Source organism: Monodon monoceros, unplaced genomic scaffold (assembly GCF_005190385.1).
Source record: "Monodon monoceros isolate NGI ecotype Baffin Bay Population unplaced genomic scaffold, NGI_Narwhal_1 Super_Scaffold_20, whole genome shotgun sequence".
Classification (NCBI taxonomy): Eukaryota; Metazoa; Chordata; class Mammalia; order Artiodactyla; family Monodontidae; genus Monodon; species Monodon monoceros.
Window position 1 is genome coordinate 42047049 of NW_021703777.1, and position 21928 is coordinate 42068976.

Genomic DNA, 21928 nt, shown 5'->3' on the forward strand with positions numbered 1-21928 from the left:
CAAAACCCAATTCCATACTAATTGGGAGACAACAGTAATAACTTAAAATAATTGGAGAGAATGAATCAAATATGTTCCGGCCTGCTTTTTTTGGCAAAGGAACAGGAAAAGCATGGCCAACAGTGTTCAGAGTTATAAACCAAAGACAGACATTTGTTTTCCCCATCACTTCTGTCTCAGTTAACAGTGTTTTGGGCAAGCGTTAGTCTTTGTAGTGTAGATGGATTGTAAAATGCAGTCAGTGCAAAACACCACCATCATATGTACAAAGGGAAATGATGTTGAACTGAAAGACAGTGGTTCTCAGATTTAAGTGCCTAAGTCCCAGTCCCTGATGACCTAATTCAGCTTTCTACAAAGAGCAACATAGGTGATTCTCATGGAGGTGACCTGTGGATTGCATTTTGTGAAATACTGCTACATGGTAGGGGTGCATATCAGTAAAACATAAAAGCCAGCTGAAATGGGGCAGGAGACAAGTGCTTCTGTTTATCCTGATTGGCATTATGTATGTGACTGAGTTTTGGGGAGAGAGTGAAGGAAATAATGTAATTTGGGATTATAATGAATTGAGTTTAAGGAACTGAGTTATTTAAATTTATTTGAGACAGCCGAGGGGCCACATCAGTTTTAGAGTTAAATGATTCAGGCAGTGACAACAAAAATATGTAAAATAATGTATTAATTATCTTTAGAAAATGAGAGGTTCCACAAAAGACATGATACCAATGACTTCAAAGCTCTGTATACTTTAAACATTTCTATGGATCTCCCTAAAATGAATTCTCTACTTCTTGCTCTGACAAACACACTAGACAACATTTACACTCACTGTATAGGTGACTTATGTCATCCTTCTGACTTTTCCCCACTGGATTAAGGTAAAATATCCTGAGTTAATATCCCAATTCTGTTGCTTACTATCCTTGAGGAAAATTGCATGCCTTATGCCGTAGCCTACTTATTTGTGAAATAAGTAATGTGCCTCATGTACTTATTTGTGAAATAAGTAATGTACCTCATGTAAGGTTGTGAGCATTAAATGTGAAAGAGCCTAATAAAATGTCCAGCACGTCATTGTTATTTTCCTTTCTCTCCTTCCCTGTTAGTTTTTACCTTCTCGCTATGGTACTTAATTGTTTTGTGTTCGTGCTTCTTATCTTCTAAAGGTGAATAAAACAGAAAAACAAGCTTCTTAAGAACCATGCATTAAATGGAAGAAGACTTGGAGTGATAGCCCAAGGCCGCAATGTTAGGGTTTGGGGTGTTCAGAGGCATTTTGCACCTAATTGAGAGGATTGTTCAAAAGCTATTTAAGTGGAACTAGTATTAGAACACTTTAAACCACAGAAAATTATTTAGTATAAGGATTATCTAGGTAAAGAAGTAGGAATAACTCAATTTTCACAAATCATTTATATAGATAAAGAGATTCCACAAAACGCAATACATTTTTTTGGAAGTCCTAGCCACAGCAATCAGAAAAGAAAAAGAAATAAAAGGAATCCAATTGGAAAAGAAGAAGTAAAACTGTCATTGTTGGCAGATGACATGATACTGTACACAGAAAATCCTACATATGCTACCAGAAAACTACTAGAGCTCATCAATGAATTCAGTAATATTGCAGGATACAAAATTAATACATGGAAATCTGTTGCATTTCTATACACTAACAATGAAAGACAATAAAAATAAATTGAGGAAACAATCCCATTTACCATAGCATCAAAAAGAATAAGATACCTAGGAATAAACCTACCTTAGAAGGCAAAAGCCCTGTACTCAGAAAACTATAAGATACTGATGAAAGAAATCAGAGATGACACAAACAGATGGAGAGATATACCATGTTCTTGGATTTGAAGAATCAATATTGTGAAAATGACTATACTACCCAAAGCAAACTACAGATTCAATGCAATCACTATCAAATTACCAATGGTATTTTCTTGCAGATCTAGAACAAAAAATCTTAAAATTTGTGTGGAAACACAAAAGAACCCGAAGAGCCAAAGCAACCATGACAAAGAAAAACAAAGCTGGAGAAATCAGGCTCCCTGACTTCAGACTATACTATAAAACTACACTAATCAAAACAGTATGGTACTGGCACAAAGGCAGATTTATAGATCAATGGAACAAGATAGAAACCCAGAAGTAAACCCACATACTTATGGTCAACTAATCTACAAAGGAGAAAAGAATACACAATGGAGAAAAGAGAGTTTCTTCATTAAGTGGTGCTGGAAAAACTGGACTGCTACATGTAAAAGAATGAAATTAGAACATTCTTTAATACCATACACAAAAATAAACTCAAAATGGATTAAAGGTCTAAATGTAAGACTGGATACTATAAAACTCTTAGAGGAAAACATAGGCAGAACATTCTTTGACATAAATCGCAGCAATGTCTTTTTGGATCCACCTCCTAGAGTAGTGAAAATAAAATCAAAAATAAACAAATGGGACTAATTAAACTTAAAAGCTTTTGCACAGCAAAGGCAACCATAAACAAAATGAAAAGACAACCTACAGAATGGGAGAAAATATTTGCAAACGAAGCACCCAACAAGGGATTAACCTCCAAAATATACAAACAGCTCATGCAGCTCTATATCAAAACAAGAAACAACCCAATTTTAAAAAGTGAGCAGAAATCTAAATAGACATTTCTCCAAAGAAGACTTACAGATGGCCAAAAAGCACATGAAAAGATGTTCAACATCACAAATTATTAGAGAAATGCAAATCAAAACTACTATGAGGTATCACCTCACATGGGTCAGAATGGCCATCATCAAAAAGTCTACAAACAACAAATGCTGGAGAGTGTGTGGAGAAAAGGGATCCCTCCTACACTATTGGTGGGAATGTAAATTGGTACAGCCACTATCAAGAACAGTATGTAGGTTCCTTAAAAAAATAAAAATACAGCTACCATATGATCCAGAAATCCCACTCCTGGGCATATATCCGGAGAAAACCATAATTCAAAAAGATACATGCACCACAGCGTTCATTGCTGCACTATTTACAATAGCCTACAGATAAACAGAAGCAATTGACAGATGAGTGGATAAAAATGATGCAGTACATATATACAATGGAATATTACTCAGCCATAAAAAAAAGAATGAAATCATGCCATTTGCAGCAACATGCATTGACCCAGAGATTACCATACTAACTGAAGTCAGAGAGAAAAAGACAAATATCATATGCTATCATTTATATGTGGAATCTAGAAAAATGATACAAATGAACTTATTTACAAAACAGAAGTAGACTCACAGACTTAGAAAACAAACATGGTTACTGAAGGGGAAACATCAGGGAGAGGGATAAATTAGGAGTTTGGGATTAACACGTATATGCTACTTATATAAAATAGATAATCAACAAGGGCCTACTGAATAGCACAAGGAACTCTACTCAGTATTCTGTAATAACCTATATGGGAAAAGAATCTGAAAGAGAATAGATACATGTATATGTATAACTGAATCACTTTGCTGTACACCTAAAACTAACACAGCTATACTCCAATAGAGATTAAAAATCTAAAGAAGAATCAAAAAACACATGACATGAAAAAATAGTAATTCATTTTTAGCCTTATACGTGGTTGAGGTTGTTTCTATAAAGAGGATATTAGTTGATAAAGCTTCAAATAGATACTTCAGATGTCTTCTCATCAGACTCTAATGTAAGCATTTCCAGACAAATTAAATTTGCATTGTGCTTTTGACATAAATTTTTTAGTTTAGTAACACTCTGAGTCAATCCACCCTTTTCACTAAGTTTTAGGCTCTGTTTTTTTAGTTTACTGGTTTTTTTTTTTCTCCTTAGAGGAAATAAGAAAATGGACAACACAGGGTAAGAAACAAGGTACAGAGACAGAAGAATTATATATTTCCTTTGTGTTCTGAAAAAAGTAAAATACAATTTTTTTGCTAATAATTGTGGTGGATAACTGTATTCGTGTCTTCTTCACAGTATCACTAACCTAAGAACAACTGGCACATACATTCTCCTTGAGGAATAACAACAACTACAACAAAAACTCTTTACACTACGACCATTATCAGTGATTTGTGAAGTTCACACAGTATTCATTCATTTACCTAGTTGACTTTTAGGATATTGACCCAAACTTTTTCCCTCACCCTCATGTACATCAGACCAAATAGATTTGTATTTCAAGAATTCTCTACCTGGGACAGTGTATGGAGTTCATGGTATGGGCAATAATGACACAATTTGTTTTTTCTTATTGCTTAGATCCAGACCTACCATAGAGAGTGGTAGCACTACCAGTAATGTATTCAGTCTCCTGGCTTCCCTTTCATCCTTCAGTAAATGGGGAGTTAAGAGACCAAGTCCTCAGAACTTTCAAGAGAACTCAAGAGAGTTTGCTCAATGGAGTTCAAATATCAGGCTGAAAGCAAGTTGCAATTTTGACTTGAACCCTGCTTCCTACTAATGTCTCAACCCAGGTGTGACCTGCATTTGATAAAACATTAACTTTGTTCTCTATGTAAATAAAATGGTGGCTGTCCAGGTGCACCTGCTGTATGGTATTACAGGCAAACACAAAGTTATCAGAGGGTAAGGTAGAAAAAATAAACAGAACAAGTGTGCTAAGGGACATATTTAGATTGCCGTTGTAGATTATGTATACAGTTAAATCTTTCTGTCAAATAAGTTTAATGCAGTTACTAAATATAATGTATAGCTCACATGGAAGCTAATTTCCTCAAGGTTCCCTGATTTAGCGGAATATTTTTAAAACCATCTTACGTGAGAATGTTTTAAATTCTCTCAACAATTACATAACTGGAAGGTACTGAAAAGTACTGTGGAGAAAAGAAAAAAGTGTTGCTAACTGAATTTGGAATAAGCTATGCTTCCTTTTAATATCTTTTGTGAAATGACAGAATGATAGAGAGTACTGGGCACATTTATTACTGACAGGTGTAATTTCACCCCTACTTGAAAGGCCATGACTTTAAAAGGAGATGAAAGCCTCCAGCTGATGAATGGGGGAAGAAAAGTCTGACAGGAATAACACGACTGTCTCAAGGGAATTGAGTCATGTGGTCCTGCGGTTTACCATTCGGCCATGAAGTTACAAAGATTTACAGTGTGCTCTGAAGGGGTTTGGAACCCGTTTATTTGCATTTACTTCTGGAGAGCTGATAGAACAACTTAGTGAACCTACAAACAGTGTGACCAGCTCATCCTGCAGCTGATAATGACATAATGCTTATAGGCCACCCAGAGCAATTGAACCATGACTGATGAAACCCTCCTGCCAGCAAGTTTCTGGGCTAATCACAAGATTTAAGACAGGGACCTGGGTATAAAAAGTCTTTATAATTATCACTGAACACAAACCACGGGTTTACATTTAGAAAGGATCTTATGTCACTTTTTTAGATTGTATAGTATTGAGAATAAGGTCCCAAAGGACTTTTTAGCTTTAAGTCCATTCTGATAAAAGGTCTTTAAATTGTATTGATTAATTAAACCAACATACTATTATCATTAAGGCACTGGGCTTAGCAACAGTGAGTTTAAGAAAAATTTTAAATGTGAAGGAGAGAAGATGTAAGTGCAAATTACTATAATATAAGGAAGAATGTAATGAGTGTCACAGGAAAGACATGAGATTGAATGGGAGACAAAAACAAGAAGTGGCTATTTCTCTTTAGATATCAAATTAGCATACCATTTTGTTAGAATTTACTCTTTGGGGAGAAAAATAATTGCAAACCATATATCTGATAAGAAGTTCATACCCAAATTATATGAGGAGCTCATGCAACTCAATAGCGAAGAAACAAATAATCCTGCTAAAAAATAATGTGCAAACAATCTGAACAGACATTTTTTAAAGCAAACATAAAATGGCCAACAGGTTTATGAAAAGCTGCTGAACATCACTAACCATCAGGAAATGCAAATCAAAACCACAATAAGATATCACCTCACGCCTGTTCAAATGGCTATTATCAAAAAGTTAAGAGATAAGTGTTGGAGAGGATATGGAGAAAAGGGAACCTTCTACACTGCTGATGGGAATGCAGTATATATATATATATATATATATATATATATATATATATTATTCAGCCATAAAATTATAATTATGAAATATTATTAAGCCATAAAATAGAAGGAAATTCTGCCATGTGCAACAATATGGGTGAACCCTGGGAACATTACACTAAAAGAAATGAGCCAGACACAGAAAAACAAGTACTGTATGATCTCAGTTATATGTGAAATCTTAATTAAAATAGCCAAACTCACAGAAGCAAAGAGCAGAATCATGGTTGCTAGGGGCTGCAGAGTGGTGGGGTGAGGGAGGAATGGGGAGATATTAGCCATAGAATATAAGATAAATAGTTATAAGATGTATAGATTCTGGGGATCTAATGTACAGCATGATGACTATAGTTAACGATACTGTATAGTATACTTGAAATTTGCTATGAGAATAGATCTTGTGTTCTCATCAAAAACTGTATGTGAGGTGATGGACATGGTAACTAGCTTGATTGTGTTAATGATTTCATAATATGTATGTAGCTCAAATCATATTTTACATTTAAATAGATATGACTTTTATTTGTCAACTACATCTCAATAAAGCTGGAAAAAATTGCTCTCTTTTCCTTAAATGTGCATCTTTTTACTACTTCAGCACTATGTCCAGTTGGGATGGATTGGGGGTTCAGATGAATTCAGGGGTATTCATTCCCGTGAAACCAGTGTAATGTCTTCTGTGAACAGAGAGCAGACTCTCATTTCCCTCTGCATCTTGCTGATGTTATTTATTTTTATTAGAACTTCTATTAAAGAAGTTAATGTGATCAGAAAGAGGCACTACAAAGGGGGACTGAAATCTCTTCAATTAATAAATTAGAACTACCTCATAAAATATAAAGATTAAATAAATATGCAAATTACCTGAAAATCCACAGATATTAATGAGTATTATTCTGCCTTTTGTAAAGTTTCAGGAAACTTCCCATGGGTAAAATGTTGGCTGGATATGATTCAAAGAAGGAAATAACTACTAAAATGTATTTGGTTTGTTCAAAGACAGTTTAGAATTTTTGGCTTCTTTTCACTTTATCATTTTGAGGGTCATTTATGAACTATTAAAACAAAATCATTATTTTACCAGACAAAAATCCACTATTGGGCACAGGGATATGGTCACAAAAAGTCACAGAATGTAGCATACAAACAGGCAAATATATAGGCCAGCTAGGTACCACTGAAAAGTTACCAAAACATACTGTTATACATAAAATAGAAATTATAAAAAATTTCACTAATGCCATATTAGTGGCAGGGAAAGTTGTAAACATTCAAAGCACCATTAAAAAATCATCAGACCACTCCTTGATATTTACCCAAAAAACTGAATGCTTACATCCACCGAAAAACCTTCACACAGATGCTTGCAGCAGCTTTATTCACAACTACTAAAACTTGGAAGCAACCAAGATATCCTCCGGTAGGTAAATGGATAAATGAACTGTGGGATATTAGTCAGTACTAAAAAGAAATGAGCTATCAAGCCATGAAAAGATGTGGAAGAAACTTAACTGCATATTGCTAAGTGAAAAAAGCCAATCTGAAAAGTCTACATACTATATAATACCAACTATATGACATTCTGGAAGAGGCAAAACTATGGAAACAGTATAGAGATCAGTAGTTGCCAGAGGCTGGGGGACAGTGGGGAGTGATGGAAAGGCAGAGAACATAGGATTTTTAGAAACCCATAGAATGCACACCACCAAGAGTTAACTATAATGCAAAGTATAGACTTTGGGTAATCACAGTGTGTCAATGAGGTTCGTCAATTGTAACAAATGAACCACTCTGTTGAGGGATATTGATAATGGGGAAGGCCATGCATGTGTGGAGGAAGGGGACATATGGGGAGAACGTAATAACTATGAATATTATTCAGATTTCTTTTTTTTTTTGGGTGAATGCAAATCTTCTGTTATCTCAACAGAGATTTGTGTTTCTAGTATACATTTTTAACTATATGCTACCCAAGTAGGTAAAATGCTTTTAGATAAAAGTAAAGCCAGTCCCCAAACCAGGGCTTCTTTTTTTTTTTTTTTTAACATCTTTATTGGAGTATAATTGCTTTACAATGGTGTGTTAGTTTCTGCTTTACAACAAAATGAATCAGTTATATATATACATATGTTCCCATATCTCTTCCCTCTTGCGTCTCCCTCCCTCCCACCCTCCCTATCCCACCCCTCCAGGCGGTCACAAAGCACTGTAAAATTTTGCTAGTATAAATAATTATAGACAAGGAAAGAGTCCTACTGATTTACAAAGTCATGTTATTTAACAAAATGTAAACTTTTTTTCCCCCAAAACAACCTTAAGTTTCTGGATATAGTAAGGTGCTCAAATAGCAAATAGTATAGTTATACAAAAAGCCCTCAGAAACTTTTCCAAGAAATTCATCCCTACATTTCTTTATATTGAGTTATAAGCCCTAATTTAAAAGTCTCACACACTTTGCGAACCTCAAGCAATTGAAATAAACTTAAATGTAGGTAATCCCAAATCATTTGTAGAATTAAATTTTATCATGAAATATTTTCACGTTTCCTTATTTTCACCTCCTTTTCATCATCCACTCCCTCTCAACCTCTCTCTCTTTCTCTCTCTTTCTGCATACATGCCCACAGATACAAACACACACACACACACACACACACACACACACACACTGTTAGCTTTACTCAGTTGTATATAAGAATTCTAACCCTTTTCTGACCCTCAACATGATTATTCTAACTCTCTATTATTCCTCATTAAACCTCCTGGCTTCATCCCATTAGGTAACACCTGCTTTCTATCAATGCCAAGAAAGACAGGTTCTTTAAATAAACTTTCTTTACAAAATAAGAATAAAATGTAGGAGTTGTATGGATCTTTAAAAAGTAGAAATCTAGGTTCTTTTATTACATCCAAAATGAGTTTTTCTATATGAAAGCCCTCCATTTACTTCATAAAAATTGGAAAACAACAACATCTGTGTATTGCAATAAAAGCACTACTTGTAACTGCCATTCATCAAGCCAGTGAGTAATTTGGAAAACGGTAGCAGTAGACCTTGGAGTGTAGTAGATGTAGGATGAAGCCAAAATGTTTTTCTAACTTGTAAAGGAAACTTTTCCACGAGCACTACTTTCTGCCAGTTGCTTCTTCAAGGTATGAGCAGCATCAGCCTCCTGTTGATTTAACTCCAGTAAATTGAGAGGAAATCCAAATGAGGCATATTCCACAGGTTAACAAATGGTCCTATTAGAGTATAATTTGAATCCCACCTTCTGTTATTGTTGACATCAATCATCAATCAGGCATATTGATAATATGAGAATATTGATAAGTAAAATGAACAAAAAATGTGCAACCTGCTATTAATCAGTTAAATATTTCATTTACTTTCCTTTCAAGAACCCACTTTCCAATGTTGGTGAAAACAGACATATGGCCCAAAAAAGGAGAGTGAAACAGAAAAAGCAAGAAGCTTATGAATTGAATAATCTACTTCCTAATTTTTTAGGTTTAACAACACTTATGAATGGTATTAAATTTAAGATGGTTCATTTGTGAATGTGAATGTCTCTATGCATTATAATTATATTTTGTATGTATATAGAGACATATAGAAATATAGATAAAGAGTTATATAATTATAATGTAGTAGATTCAAAAAGAAATTTTAGCTAGGAAATGTTTTATAAATGTCTCCACTACATTACATTCTAATGTAAAATAAAAATAAGCAAAACTACCTCATATAACCTTCACACTCTTATGTTACATGAGCTTTGAGTCCAGTGCAATTTCCAAGTGGCCCCTCTATGATGGATTCATGATCGTAATTATATTCCTATTCCCACAGTGTTAGGAATACAAAGCAGATATTTCACCTTTACAGTGTTACCTTTCCCAGTTCTCTTTGCACCACTTCATGGAAAAACAAGTCCTCCAAACAGTCCTCATTCTGGACCTTCCAACACTCATAGCTTTCACTCTGCAGTCAGAAACTAAGCTATGGTCAACTCCTTTGGTTTGCTGAAAAATGACCCAGTGTTTCCCGATTCTAGTCAGAAAATACTGAGATTCTTATATCTGTGAGTTTTTTCTTTCTTACCATTCATTTTTACCTATTTCTCCCATATTTACAGCTCTAACTCCTGGCATCATCAAGCCTTCTCATCTCCCTCCTCTCCTCCCTCCCTCAATCACTCCTTCCCTTCCTTCTTTTCTCTCTCTCTATTTCTCTCTCTCTGTGTCTATATCTCCCTATCTCTCTGTCTCCCTCTCTCTAATTCTCTCCTCTCCACCACCTTTTTGCTTTTAACAAATGCTGAACACCTAGACATCCTCATGTAGAGAGTACACTGACAAACAAGACAGACATGATCCTTAGGGTGCTTCTTGCTTCTGATCTAAGGAAACAGACATTGAAGGAAAATGCAAGTGTGATGAAGAAGTTTAGGGTATGACAGGACCATACAATAAAAATATTTAACATTTTATTTCTTATATTCTTTCTGAGGAAGTTAGAGTCAAGCTGGCCTCTGAAAGATATAAAAATTACATAATATTTTAAAAGTATACAAATACAAAGATATAAAGCATAGTTGAAAACTTGTAAGTAGAGGCAATCATAATCTTGTCTGAAAGGTCCCTCTTCTTCTCCACTTAGGTAAAGGAAACTGTCCCCAAGAGACTAGCCTTCTTTACTTCTTTCCCTCCCTTTCTACCTCCTTCCCTCCCTTCCTTCTACAAATATTTTCTGAATGCATACTGTGTTCCAAACACAAGAAATATCAAATGACCATTATCAAAATTATTTAACAATTATTATCACAATTTAAATGCACAAATACCCTGCTAGAAGTTTATTTTACAGAACTCAGTTAAGATAAGGATATTTGTTAGTTCTGTAACAGCAAAAGGTAAAAAGAAAAAAATTAAATACTTATCATTTGTAGTATGGATTAAAAAATTATGGCATATACACACAATGAAATATTACGCAGTTTTAAAAAAGATTGAGGTAGATCTATATGACCTAATATCACAAGCTAATTCACATATATTGCTACGTGGAAAGAGCAAGCTGCAGAAGAGTATATACAGTATAATCTCATTAGACTATATATGGAAAAGGATTTATAAATCTGTATCTGTAATTCCACTTACAAGTGTATTTGTAATTCTATATATGTCTATAACTATTGGGTTTGCCAAAAAGTTAGTTTGGGTTTTTCCATAACATCTTACGGAAAAACTCAAACTAACTTTTTGGCCGACCCAATATATACCTGTTTCTATAGTGATGGCCATACATCTTTGTACATCCGTAGAATTTTTCTGGAAAGTTTTATGAGATACTGTTAGTTGCAGAAGGAGTAGTGAGATTGGAAAATGGGACTTTCACTTTTAAAATGTATACCTATTGTTAAGACTTATTTACTTGCTAACACATTTATTTATTTATTGTTTTTTAATTTATTCATTAGGTAGAATAGTTGGGAGCTTCACTGACTCTTTTTTCAACAAGTGGAGTGGCCCCTCTTAGAATTACAAAAGAAAGGCAATTTGGCTCCTGTTGCCCTAAGAGGACTTGTGTGGACTGGCTACAGCTGTCCTTCCCTGGAAGCAGGGATGTTGCCCATGAAACACACAAAACAATGCAGCATGACTAACTTTTGTTTAAGTACTCAATATATTAAAATTTTGAAAAGTGTCCTTAAAAATGATAGGTAACAATAGGTGAATCTGGGTAAAAGGTATACAGATGCTGGCTATATTATTCTTGTGTCTTTTCTATAGTTTAAAATTATTTCTCAAGAAAAAGATTCAAAAACAAAAAAAGAAAGCTGGTATAATGAAGTGTTATCAAGTAGGTGACAAAACAAACTTTTTTTGGTTTTCTATAAAAACAAATAAATGTCCTCTTTTCATTTCATTTGTAGGTTATGTTTAGAGCCAGAATGAAATACCAAAAGCAAAAAGCTATTCTTGAAAGAACATTCCTAACATTTGTTTCTATTTCTTTTATTTAAAAGGTAATGTAGTAAATCAGTAGGAGTATTTCATAATGTTATTTCCTCTTGGCTATATAATCTAGTTTTTCAGTTTTCCAGTCTGTATCTAGAGTTAGATGTATTAGTGTAACTTCTTTTATGTTTAAGGAAAAATTATTATTATGGAAACACATTAGGAAAACCATTTTGGTATTTTTCTTCTCCCATTAGGCCACTTTTTACCCTTGGAAAATAAAGTCACAGACATACTTATTAAGCATTTGGTTGAAAAGTAAATGTTGTTCAAAAGAAAATGTATTTGTACAGAAGTATCTCTTCAATGAAAATCATCTAACTCCCACTTTTTAAAATATGAATAAATTATCTTAACATGACCTCAAGTAGGATACAAATAACAATTTCTCTTTTAATTGAGGTATGAATTTTATATAACTCAGCCATGAAAAATGGAGCTTTAAGTTTTTTTCTGTATAACTGAACTTACCTCGTGAGTCCCCATTTCAACTGGTGGCAAAATATGTAATCGTGCCAGTGTAAAATAAACTCAGTTACTTTAAACACACTTTCTCTGAGAAAAATATTCTGATGGTTCAGAATTCTCCTCCTCCCTGTTCTCTTTTTGATCCTCCCAGGGTTAAATTTTTCCTCCTGGTATCACACTGGCCTCAGGGGACACGTGTCCAATCCAAGGTCACTGACATCTAACCATTCTGCCTTTCTGATGTGATGTGCAATTCATACTTTTGTACGACTCATACTTTGATTATTGATTGTTTTCCTGTGTTCACCTTGAAACATGGGTGTCCCTCTTTGCTTCCTAGTTGCCAGTCATGGGCAAACACCACCAACACTTTACAGTCCAGATAGAACATGGGGGTTATCAAGAGAAAACTGACAAGCAGAGAAGCAGTAGAACACACAGCATTCCCAGCCCTCAACTCTCATCATCCACTGCTCATATCCATGTGCACATGGCCAATGTTCCAGCAGAGAGGAAGTTCGCGTCAGTAACGCCCCACATATTTGTAAGGCTAAGGGTCAGGGAAATCTATGAGATCTGTATCAGTAGAAACCTCCTCATCAGGGGATGGCCCTGTTAGAAAGGGGCTGCCTCTGGACCCCAGTGACTGTTCTTCTGTTGAACTAACTTACACCTTCTGAGCCAAGAAAGGAAAAGAGGTTAGTCACCAGGGCTGCTGGATTTGTCTCTCATCAACCTAAATCTAATGATTAATTATTTTTTATATTTAAATTTTTAACCTGGAATTCTCTGGCAGAAGGCAAAGATCTGATATTTGGTCTTCTCACCTAGTAGTTTCAATAATTTTTCATTTAGTTCTATTGAACTTTGAAAAAAATGACATCATCGTCCACTATTGATTCTTTGAATTCTTCCTTTCCATGTTTACATATATGTTTTTTATTTCATTAGGTTATTTCTTAAGCTAGAGCCTTTAGGATAATGATAATCGTACGCAACTGCAGTGATTGCCAACATTCTTGCCAGGTAGTCCAACTTTAACAGGTCTGCATCTAGTGTTTCATCCCTGCATTCTCCTCATCTACACTTACTTGGAACCTCTTGATTTTTAAGAAAACTGCCTGTTCTACCTCTTACTCCTCCCTACAGAAATGGACAAGTTAGTAATCCTTGCTTCTCTCAACTAGGTAGAGCTAAAAAAGCTGTAACTGTGAAGTGGTGTAGTGATCCTAGGTAAATGAAAACTCCACTCTGTAGGGCGAACTTTCCCTTTAGACTAGTTGCTCCAAAACCTATCCTGGGAAAAAGAATAGCAATGGCAAGCCCATTTGCTTTCATCCTAAGCCACCCATTCAATATACACTTATTTATCTGTTTGAAGATCAATATCATTTTCCCATTCTGTCTGATTTTAGGATCTTCTCTAAATCAAATCCAAATTTAGGTGAGGAACAGAGAAATCATATATAATGTCCTCAAACTCCAACAGTATTTATTGTTTATTTATTCATACAACTTACATCTCAAAATGCACAAACTATGGCATATTTTCCATTAAGGAAATTTCATCAAATGAAAAATTTTAAGTATCCAAATCAGATAAACTCAAAATTTAGGCAAAAGTTAAGTTATACTAGCACAGATTTCCACTTTAAATAATGCTGTATGATAAAACAGTGAGATTTAAAGCTTAACCTCTTCAATTTACCTTGTTAGGTAATTAAGATAGCTATAATAACCTGTCACCTCTGAGTCTCAATCTCATCACCTGTATACAAAAGGTAACTGAACGTTATTAATCTTTCCTAGTGATGCCATTCTTCAACCCTCTGGGAAGGTCACTACTTTATATAATAATCTTGTGTGTAAATCTTAATAATTAATATTTATTGAGCACTCACTAAGCACATCACACACTCTGTCTCATTTAAAGCATTCCATAATCCAATGACTGAGAGCCACTATCATCCTTATTCCATAACTGAGGAAACTGAGGTACAGAAAGGGCATATCATTTTTCCCAAAGTGCTCAAACTAGTAAATATCAGAGCTCAGCTATAAATCTAAAATCCTGAATCCAGCACCTACTATTTTTTTAATCACAGAATAAGTCTAAATCCATTTATTAGAAAAGTTCTTCCTTATATTTTGGAAACCCAGAACCATTCCTTTAGGAGCTGTCCATTTCCATGGAAAAACATCTTAATTTTTCAATGATGAAAAGAAAATAAACAGCCACAGTATTTAATAACTGTCATGAGAGCTACAGTACAGACTTGATGAAGCACTCTTAATTTTGCCACTTTTTGCAGCTATAAAAGACTTTAAGACAAAAACTTATTTTTTGTTTCAAACCTCATAACAGCACAGGGAGGCCAGTCTGTATTATCATACATTTGCATTTGGAAAATAAATTTACACTGTCAAAGGAGAAAACCAACAAACAGAAGCTGATTAAATACTTGAAAATAATTCAAGTCACTATACCACTGAAGTGATTCCAAAAAGTGACATGGATGTAATATAAGATCCTGAACTACATCAGAACTCCAGGAATTAGCAAAAGGGTAAGAGGGGAGTTCATTCACATAGAGGAAGAGAAAATTTTCTTTGGACTAGTTATATCAGATAATATGTTTGTTTAAGGAAAAATAAACAGGTGGGAAAAAGTTCTGCATGCCTAACATGGAAGGAAAGCATATTTGTGCCTAATATACTGCAGAAACTGTTTTAGTACAGCTCATTCTTTCAAAAATACTGCTCCCATACAGTGGCCAAGGTCAGTTTGAATTTAGGTAATCTGCTATATATAAGTGCGGATCATATATGTTAAACTGATCTCAGAGGTATTCTGACACCCTACCTTTTAAAAATATTTTCTCTGTTTATTATTCATGGATTACTAATTTTCCTCTTTGAGATCTGGTCATCTTTAGCTTTTTGTTTTGTTTTGTATCCCAATTTCAAGTGTATAACATCCAAGTTTCCAACTGATAATCAACAACATTTATTCCTTCATCACTAAAGGCACATATTATGATTTGGTCACATGCCTTATAAAAACACTACTGTAAATGTTTCAGGAATAAATGATCCCTTGTAATCTAAACACAAGTTTTCAGACCTCAAAGATTTCCTAGGAGTGTAACAGTAGTAGCTTGCGAGATCAGGAGCGCCAGTACCTCATTTTACATGAAATTCACAACAACATGGTCATGAGGTACACCCAAGAGAGTTTTGAGTCTGTATTCATTGTTAATAAGGGTCCTTAAATTCAATGCCTCTGCAATTCTGAAGTCCCACTTTGTGGACTAGTGAAAAAAGAATAGAACTGGACATGAGGGCATTTATTTTCTAGACCCCGCTGGCCACAAACTACATGACTTAACCTCTAAAAGACTCAGTGTCCTTGTTTCTCATTACCAACCCTCTGTATGACAGTAGAGAATCAAAGGTGGTTCACAGGATAGGAATATTAGGCATGTGGCTGTAAAGAGGCAAATACTGTCACTGCTGGAAAGAACTTAGAAAAGCACCTTGTAACAAAGAGGTGTCTCAAAGAAGCAATGTTATCACAGGAAACGATCTGGGAACAAATTACGTGGAAAATGAAGAAAATTACAGAGTTGTGGACTTACTAGCAATATAAGTGACAGACCTCTAAATTAGGTATATGGTGTGATGGCAGGGATCCATAATTCATGTTACACTCTGCATAACATCTGAAACAGTGCATTGCATAAAACAGGCACTTCGTAAATGTTGCAACTGAAATGAATGCATGCTCAGGGGCTTTTTCTTCTTGAATTTGGCTGAATAAAAGCTACTCTGTACAGTTTTTACTTTCACACTGTTGGAGGTGGCTGGAGGCCAAATGTGACATTTGGGCATGCATCATACCATCTTGTGGATATTCCTTCTTGCAGAGGTGAAATAAATTGACACTGGAAGTAATTTACTCTGACAAGAATATAGGCAATATTTCAGCATTAGGTGTCCCACTCAAGACTACCTAAAGTGAGAATTCAAACAAAGATGGCTTCTCTCAAGATTTCCTTCCTAGAAAAGCTCAGGAAATATGATCTGGATGACAGTAAGTTAGACATAGTTGAACAGTTCTGCTCAAACAAGGTTTGAGCTTGCGAGCAATGTCAGCTAGAGGAGGAAGGTTTCTAGGGTACCAAAGATTTCAAGATATGATCCTATAGTATCCAATATTCCCTATTAGTCCCTTGCTTATCAAATCTATAAATGTTGAATGTCTGTATGTATGACAGATAGCTAACATGTTGGATTAATTATTTAGAATTCCAAAATATCCTGATAGGTTGAGACAAATAACCCAAATAACATGAAAACCTCATAAAATGCTCAAGAAAAAAATATAAATTGTTGCTTTTATATGCCAACTAATTAACTCCATTAGTGCAGAATGAAGCATTTGGCTTAACAATTCATATTAAAAAATATGACATTCTGGCTTGCCATAACATTGAACTAAGTTTATGTTCTGCCTTGACTGTGGCATAAGCCAACACAATCATGGGATGCACTACTGAAGGTGGTATCCAGATGGCTAGAATCTATAGTACACTCTACCCTATGTTAGTATGCTGTACTCCACACTAACATGTAGCAGAGTACTGAATGTAATTTTAGGTGACGTGTTGGCATGCCCCTGGGCTCTGTCTTCAGGCTTCTTCTCAGTCTATGCTCATTTCTCTAGCAATAGCAATCAACCACATAACTTTAAGCAGCATCTTGCACACTGAACACTCCTAAAACTTTAACTTCAATGCAGACCTCCACTTGGAAATCCAAATTTTTATATCTATGCCTGCTTGGCGTCTTTGTTAGGATGTACAATAGGTATCTCAGTGGAACTTGACCTCTACTTCACACCATATTTGAAAAAGTAATTGCAGGTAAAATATACATCTAACGTAAACATTAAACAATAAAACTACTAGAAGATAACATAGGAATATATATTTATGATCTTGGAATAGCATAGATATCTTAAACAGGATAAAAAAAAGCTCTAGCCATAAAGGAAATGATTAATAAATTAGACTACATTAAAACTAGGAACTTTCATTAAGAGAGCAAAAAGTCAAGGTACTGAGTGGGAGAAGGTATTTCCAGCACAAACAATCAACAAAGACTTTTTATCCTGAATATATGGAAAATGCCTTAAATCAATTAGAAAAAGGCAAAAAAATACAGCAGAAAAATGGAAGAGTCTTGAACAGACACTTCTCGGAAGATATCCAAATGACCAATGAACATATGGAAGACCTCATCAATAATCAGAGAAATGCAAATTTAAACCACAATGAGATAACATCACACACTTATTAGAATTTCTAAAATCAAAAATTAAAATAAATGAATGTTAATGAGACCGAGGCAATAGGGACTCTCATACATGACTGCTGGGAATGTAAATTGGCTCAATCATTTTGGAAAGTGTTTGGCATTATCTACTAAAGCTAAACATATATATAACTTATTACCTGACAACTTCATTTATAAGTATATATCCAATAGAAATAGAAATATTCATGCACATATGCACACAAAGGCATGTGCAAGAATGTTCATAGCACCATAATTCTTAGCAGTCCTAAACTGTAAACAATCCACGTCCATAACAGTAAAATAGAAAAATAAATTGTGTAATTATACAGTGAAAAACCACAGAAATGAAATACTATATACTACAACTACACACAACAACATGGATGAGTCTCACAAACAACATATTGAGTGAAAGAACTCAGACAATCCAGTTTTATTTACATAAAATTTCAAAAATGACAAAACTGTTCAATGGTGTTAGAAATCAGAATATGATTTTATTTGGGGGTAGGAGAGTAGTGAATAAATGGGCACAGAGGGGGCTTTTTTGATATCTATAATGTTCTTTTTCTTATTTGGGGTATTGATCAAAGGGTTTGTTCATTTATGGCAATTTATGAAGCTGCACATTTACAAGTTGTGTACTTTTATATGTATGTTATAATTTAATTTTAAGAAGTTTGTTAAGGGACACTGAAAATTAGGGAGTTTCAAGAAAAAAATCAGAATACTGAATGTTTAAATAAAGAGTGATTGAAGGAAATAAAAAAATTAACTTAAAAAGGCCAGAAAATGTAAAAGAAAAAAATGAAAGCTATCCTCCAAAATCAGTGTGGCAGCAGCATTATTTTATATTATTCCAGAAGACAAGTAACTAAGAGGAGGCAGATTTTTCCCAGCTCTAACTGTTAGACTCTGAAACGTAAATGACAACCTACAGAGAAATGAGCTCCCTGCCAATTAAAGTATTTAAACTATTCTGTCAGAGAAGCTGAAAAAGGGATTTCCATACTGGAAAAGGGTTGAACAAGATGCACTCTGCTCCCTTCATTTCTAAGATGCTATGGTTCATGATGAAATTGGTGTCAAATATATCTTGTCTTTCTCTCCTCCCTCCCTCCCTTCTCTTTGCCCTCATTCCACAGTCCCTCTCTGTCCCCCAGACTCTAAAAAGATAACAATAGAAAATGAGATCTTTTGTTTTCCTAATTCTATTTCCTTCAGGTGAATCACACAAAGACTGGTAAGTGCGATGGGAGCCCTCACCATGGGCCAGATGTAGAGTGCTACATAGTCCATGCCCTGCCAACTTCGCTTCTCCCAAAAGAGAAAATATTTTGGAAATGGATGTTTCTTCTCCCCAAATATTATACCAAGAATCTTTAAGAACTCCACCACCTCGGAAAACACACAAGTAAACACATACATAATAAATATTTCAAACCTGACTACAGATGCCAAAGTGGTATACAGAATTCTTTCAACAATACCTTATCCCTTAGGTCTTCAGAACAATAGCATTTGGTTGAATTTTATATTCATTTCAGCATATTAGTTCTCAAATAATTGAGATGTCATTTTATTTTTAACCCCAATCCAATAAGGTAGAAAGCATTTAATTAAGAAATCATCTTAGTTCTGGCCTATCAAATAACACCTATGGCAAAGCCACACATACACACAAAGTGTTGAACAAGCCCCCTCAACATAACGCCCAAAGAGTTCCTATATAATTTGGTGCATATATTACATTTCTTAGTATTCCTAGAAATCTTTAAAATATGGGAAAATGTGCTTTACCAAAAATTACATTAATAAATGAACAGAACATTTTCTTGTATAATTTATAAATTATACATCTATATGAGCACACTATGCTCATATCAAACGTTAGATTCTTGGTGGTGAGGATACAGTGGCATAATTCTGTTTTAAAAAATAAAGCTCTGTAACTATCAAGGATTAAAATATACCTGTCATTATTAATAAAAGAGAATCAGGTATAACTGGGCCTATTCACAAAGGAGGAAAGGAAGAATGGATGGCAGGAGGGAGTGGGGAGAGAACTGCACCCAAGTAGGGAACCAGTTTTATCAGCCAAGCCTTGGAGAAGCTCAGAACTCAGAGATTCCACTTACATAAGTGTCAAAGGCTAAGAAGTGAGCTAGAAACAAGAAAGCCAATCAAAATATACTCCACCTGCATGAACACAATTATCAGTAGCTAGACAGTCATGATCCTCAAACACCGAAAGAATTGAAGATTAATATCTAAAGAAACTGTACAAAGTCCCTGGGGAGAATCAGAACAGCCACGGAACAAAGTCTTCCATGTTTAAGAGGGCTGCTGCATTATGGTAAGCTCCTTGACCAACCACAGGTTAATGCAAAACCCATCAGAACTCATAGTCAGCTTTTATGCTGCCTTTTTCTTAAACATGAATGAAGAATCTTGCAACATGATAGACAAATATACATACAAAATGATTTCCCCCAGAAGACAAAGAAGTAATTTTGGCAACAGAGAAAATTAACAAACAAAAAACCAAAAACTCTAGTCTCCTCAGGGGTCACATAAGAACACAATACTAGGATGAAAGAACACCAGCTAGAACAGTGATATATTAGTCTGTTGATCTCAAATGATAAGACCATGGCAGTAAAGGAAGAAGAGGCACAGGTAATCAAAGTTAATAAATTAATCTTAGACCTTGGGGCAATCTCAGAAGCTGGAAAATACCCAAATATTTGGAAACTAAATAATTACTTTTAGATAACTCATGGGTCAAAAAGAAATCCAAGGAGAAATCAGAAAGTAATTTGTACTGCATATCAAATGAATTGCATGAAAATGAAAACAGGACCTATCAAAATAACTGCTGGAGCTAAAGCAGTGCTTAGAGTGTAATATATAGCACTAAAACACCTGTATTAGAAAAGAAAAAAAAATCTCAAATCAATGACTTAAACTTTCATCTTAAGAAACTAGAAAAAGAACAAATTAAACCCAAAGTAAGCAGGAGAAACAAAATAATAAGGGGCAAATATCAATGGCATAAACAATGCGAAATTAATAAAGAAAATCAATGAAGCAAATAACTGGTTCTATAAGGAGACCAATAATATCGATAAGCTTCAGGGCCAGACAGCTCAGGAAAAAAGAGAAGACTCAAATTACCAATATCAGGAATGAAAGTGGATATCACTATAGATCTAACAGATAATAAAATGATCAAGGAATATTATGAATAACTTTATGCTAATAAATTTGACAAATTACAAGTGCCAACAAAAAGTGAACATTCAATAAAAGACAATTATCTTAATTGTAATTTGTAAACACTGCAAAGGCTCTATGCTGATCAAATATGAAGAGGAATAGAGATTTCTTAAAAAAAAAAAAAAAGAGTGACAGATAAAATGATCCTTCTGAGATTTTTCTTCCATCTCCCAAGAACTAAAGCTGAGTATAAATGTATTTGGCCCCTACCATGCCAAAGGAAGCAGGTATTCTTGCTATCTTGAGTTTAATGAAGACATTGGTATAGATCTGGTCCCTCCCCTGGAACCTCTCTACCCAAGATTAGTAAATATAGAGACCAGCAATGGTCAGACATGTAGAACTGGTCCAAAGAAAGGCACCTGGCAACACTACACTGTTTTTCTCATCTAAAGGAACACGATCTTGTCATGTGCTTAGAGCTATAATACATACCTTTGCTTGGACTGGAGAATGTGGGAAAAAAGAAGAGCACTTAATTAATTCACCACATACTGGAGTTAAAGAGGAAAAGAGAAATCAACACGGCTGCTAAGTTTCTGTTTGTGATCCAGGCCTTGCTAAGAACATATCTACTAATCTCTTAAAGTTCTAAATTATATTCAATTGAAAAATCAAAAGAAAAAATCTTTTGAATATGATATAACACAATTTTTTCCTAACACCACAAACATTAAATTAG

The 21928-nt window shown here is 34.7% G+C and overlaps 1 protein-coding gene across 3 annotated transcripts in view; it reads right to left on the bottom strand.

Moving 5' to 3' along the window:
* Nucleotides 1–21928, bottom strand: part of CFAP299 (cilia and flagella associated protein 299) — a 613297-nt gene that overhangs the window by 333245 nt on the left and 258124 nt on the right. Inside the window, exon 4 of one of the 3 annotated variants that reach the window (XM_029235808.1) lies at nt 9231–9302. The exons of the other annotated variants lie outside the window; for them this stretch is intronic. Coding sequence (XP_029091641.1) covers nt 9231–9302 — 72 coding nt within the window. The remainder of the gene's footprint in view (nt 1–9230; nt 9303–21928) is intronic. 3 annotated transcript variants of the gene reach the window in all.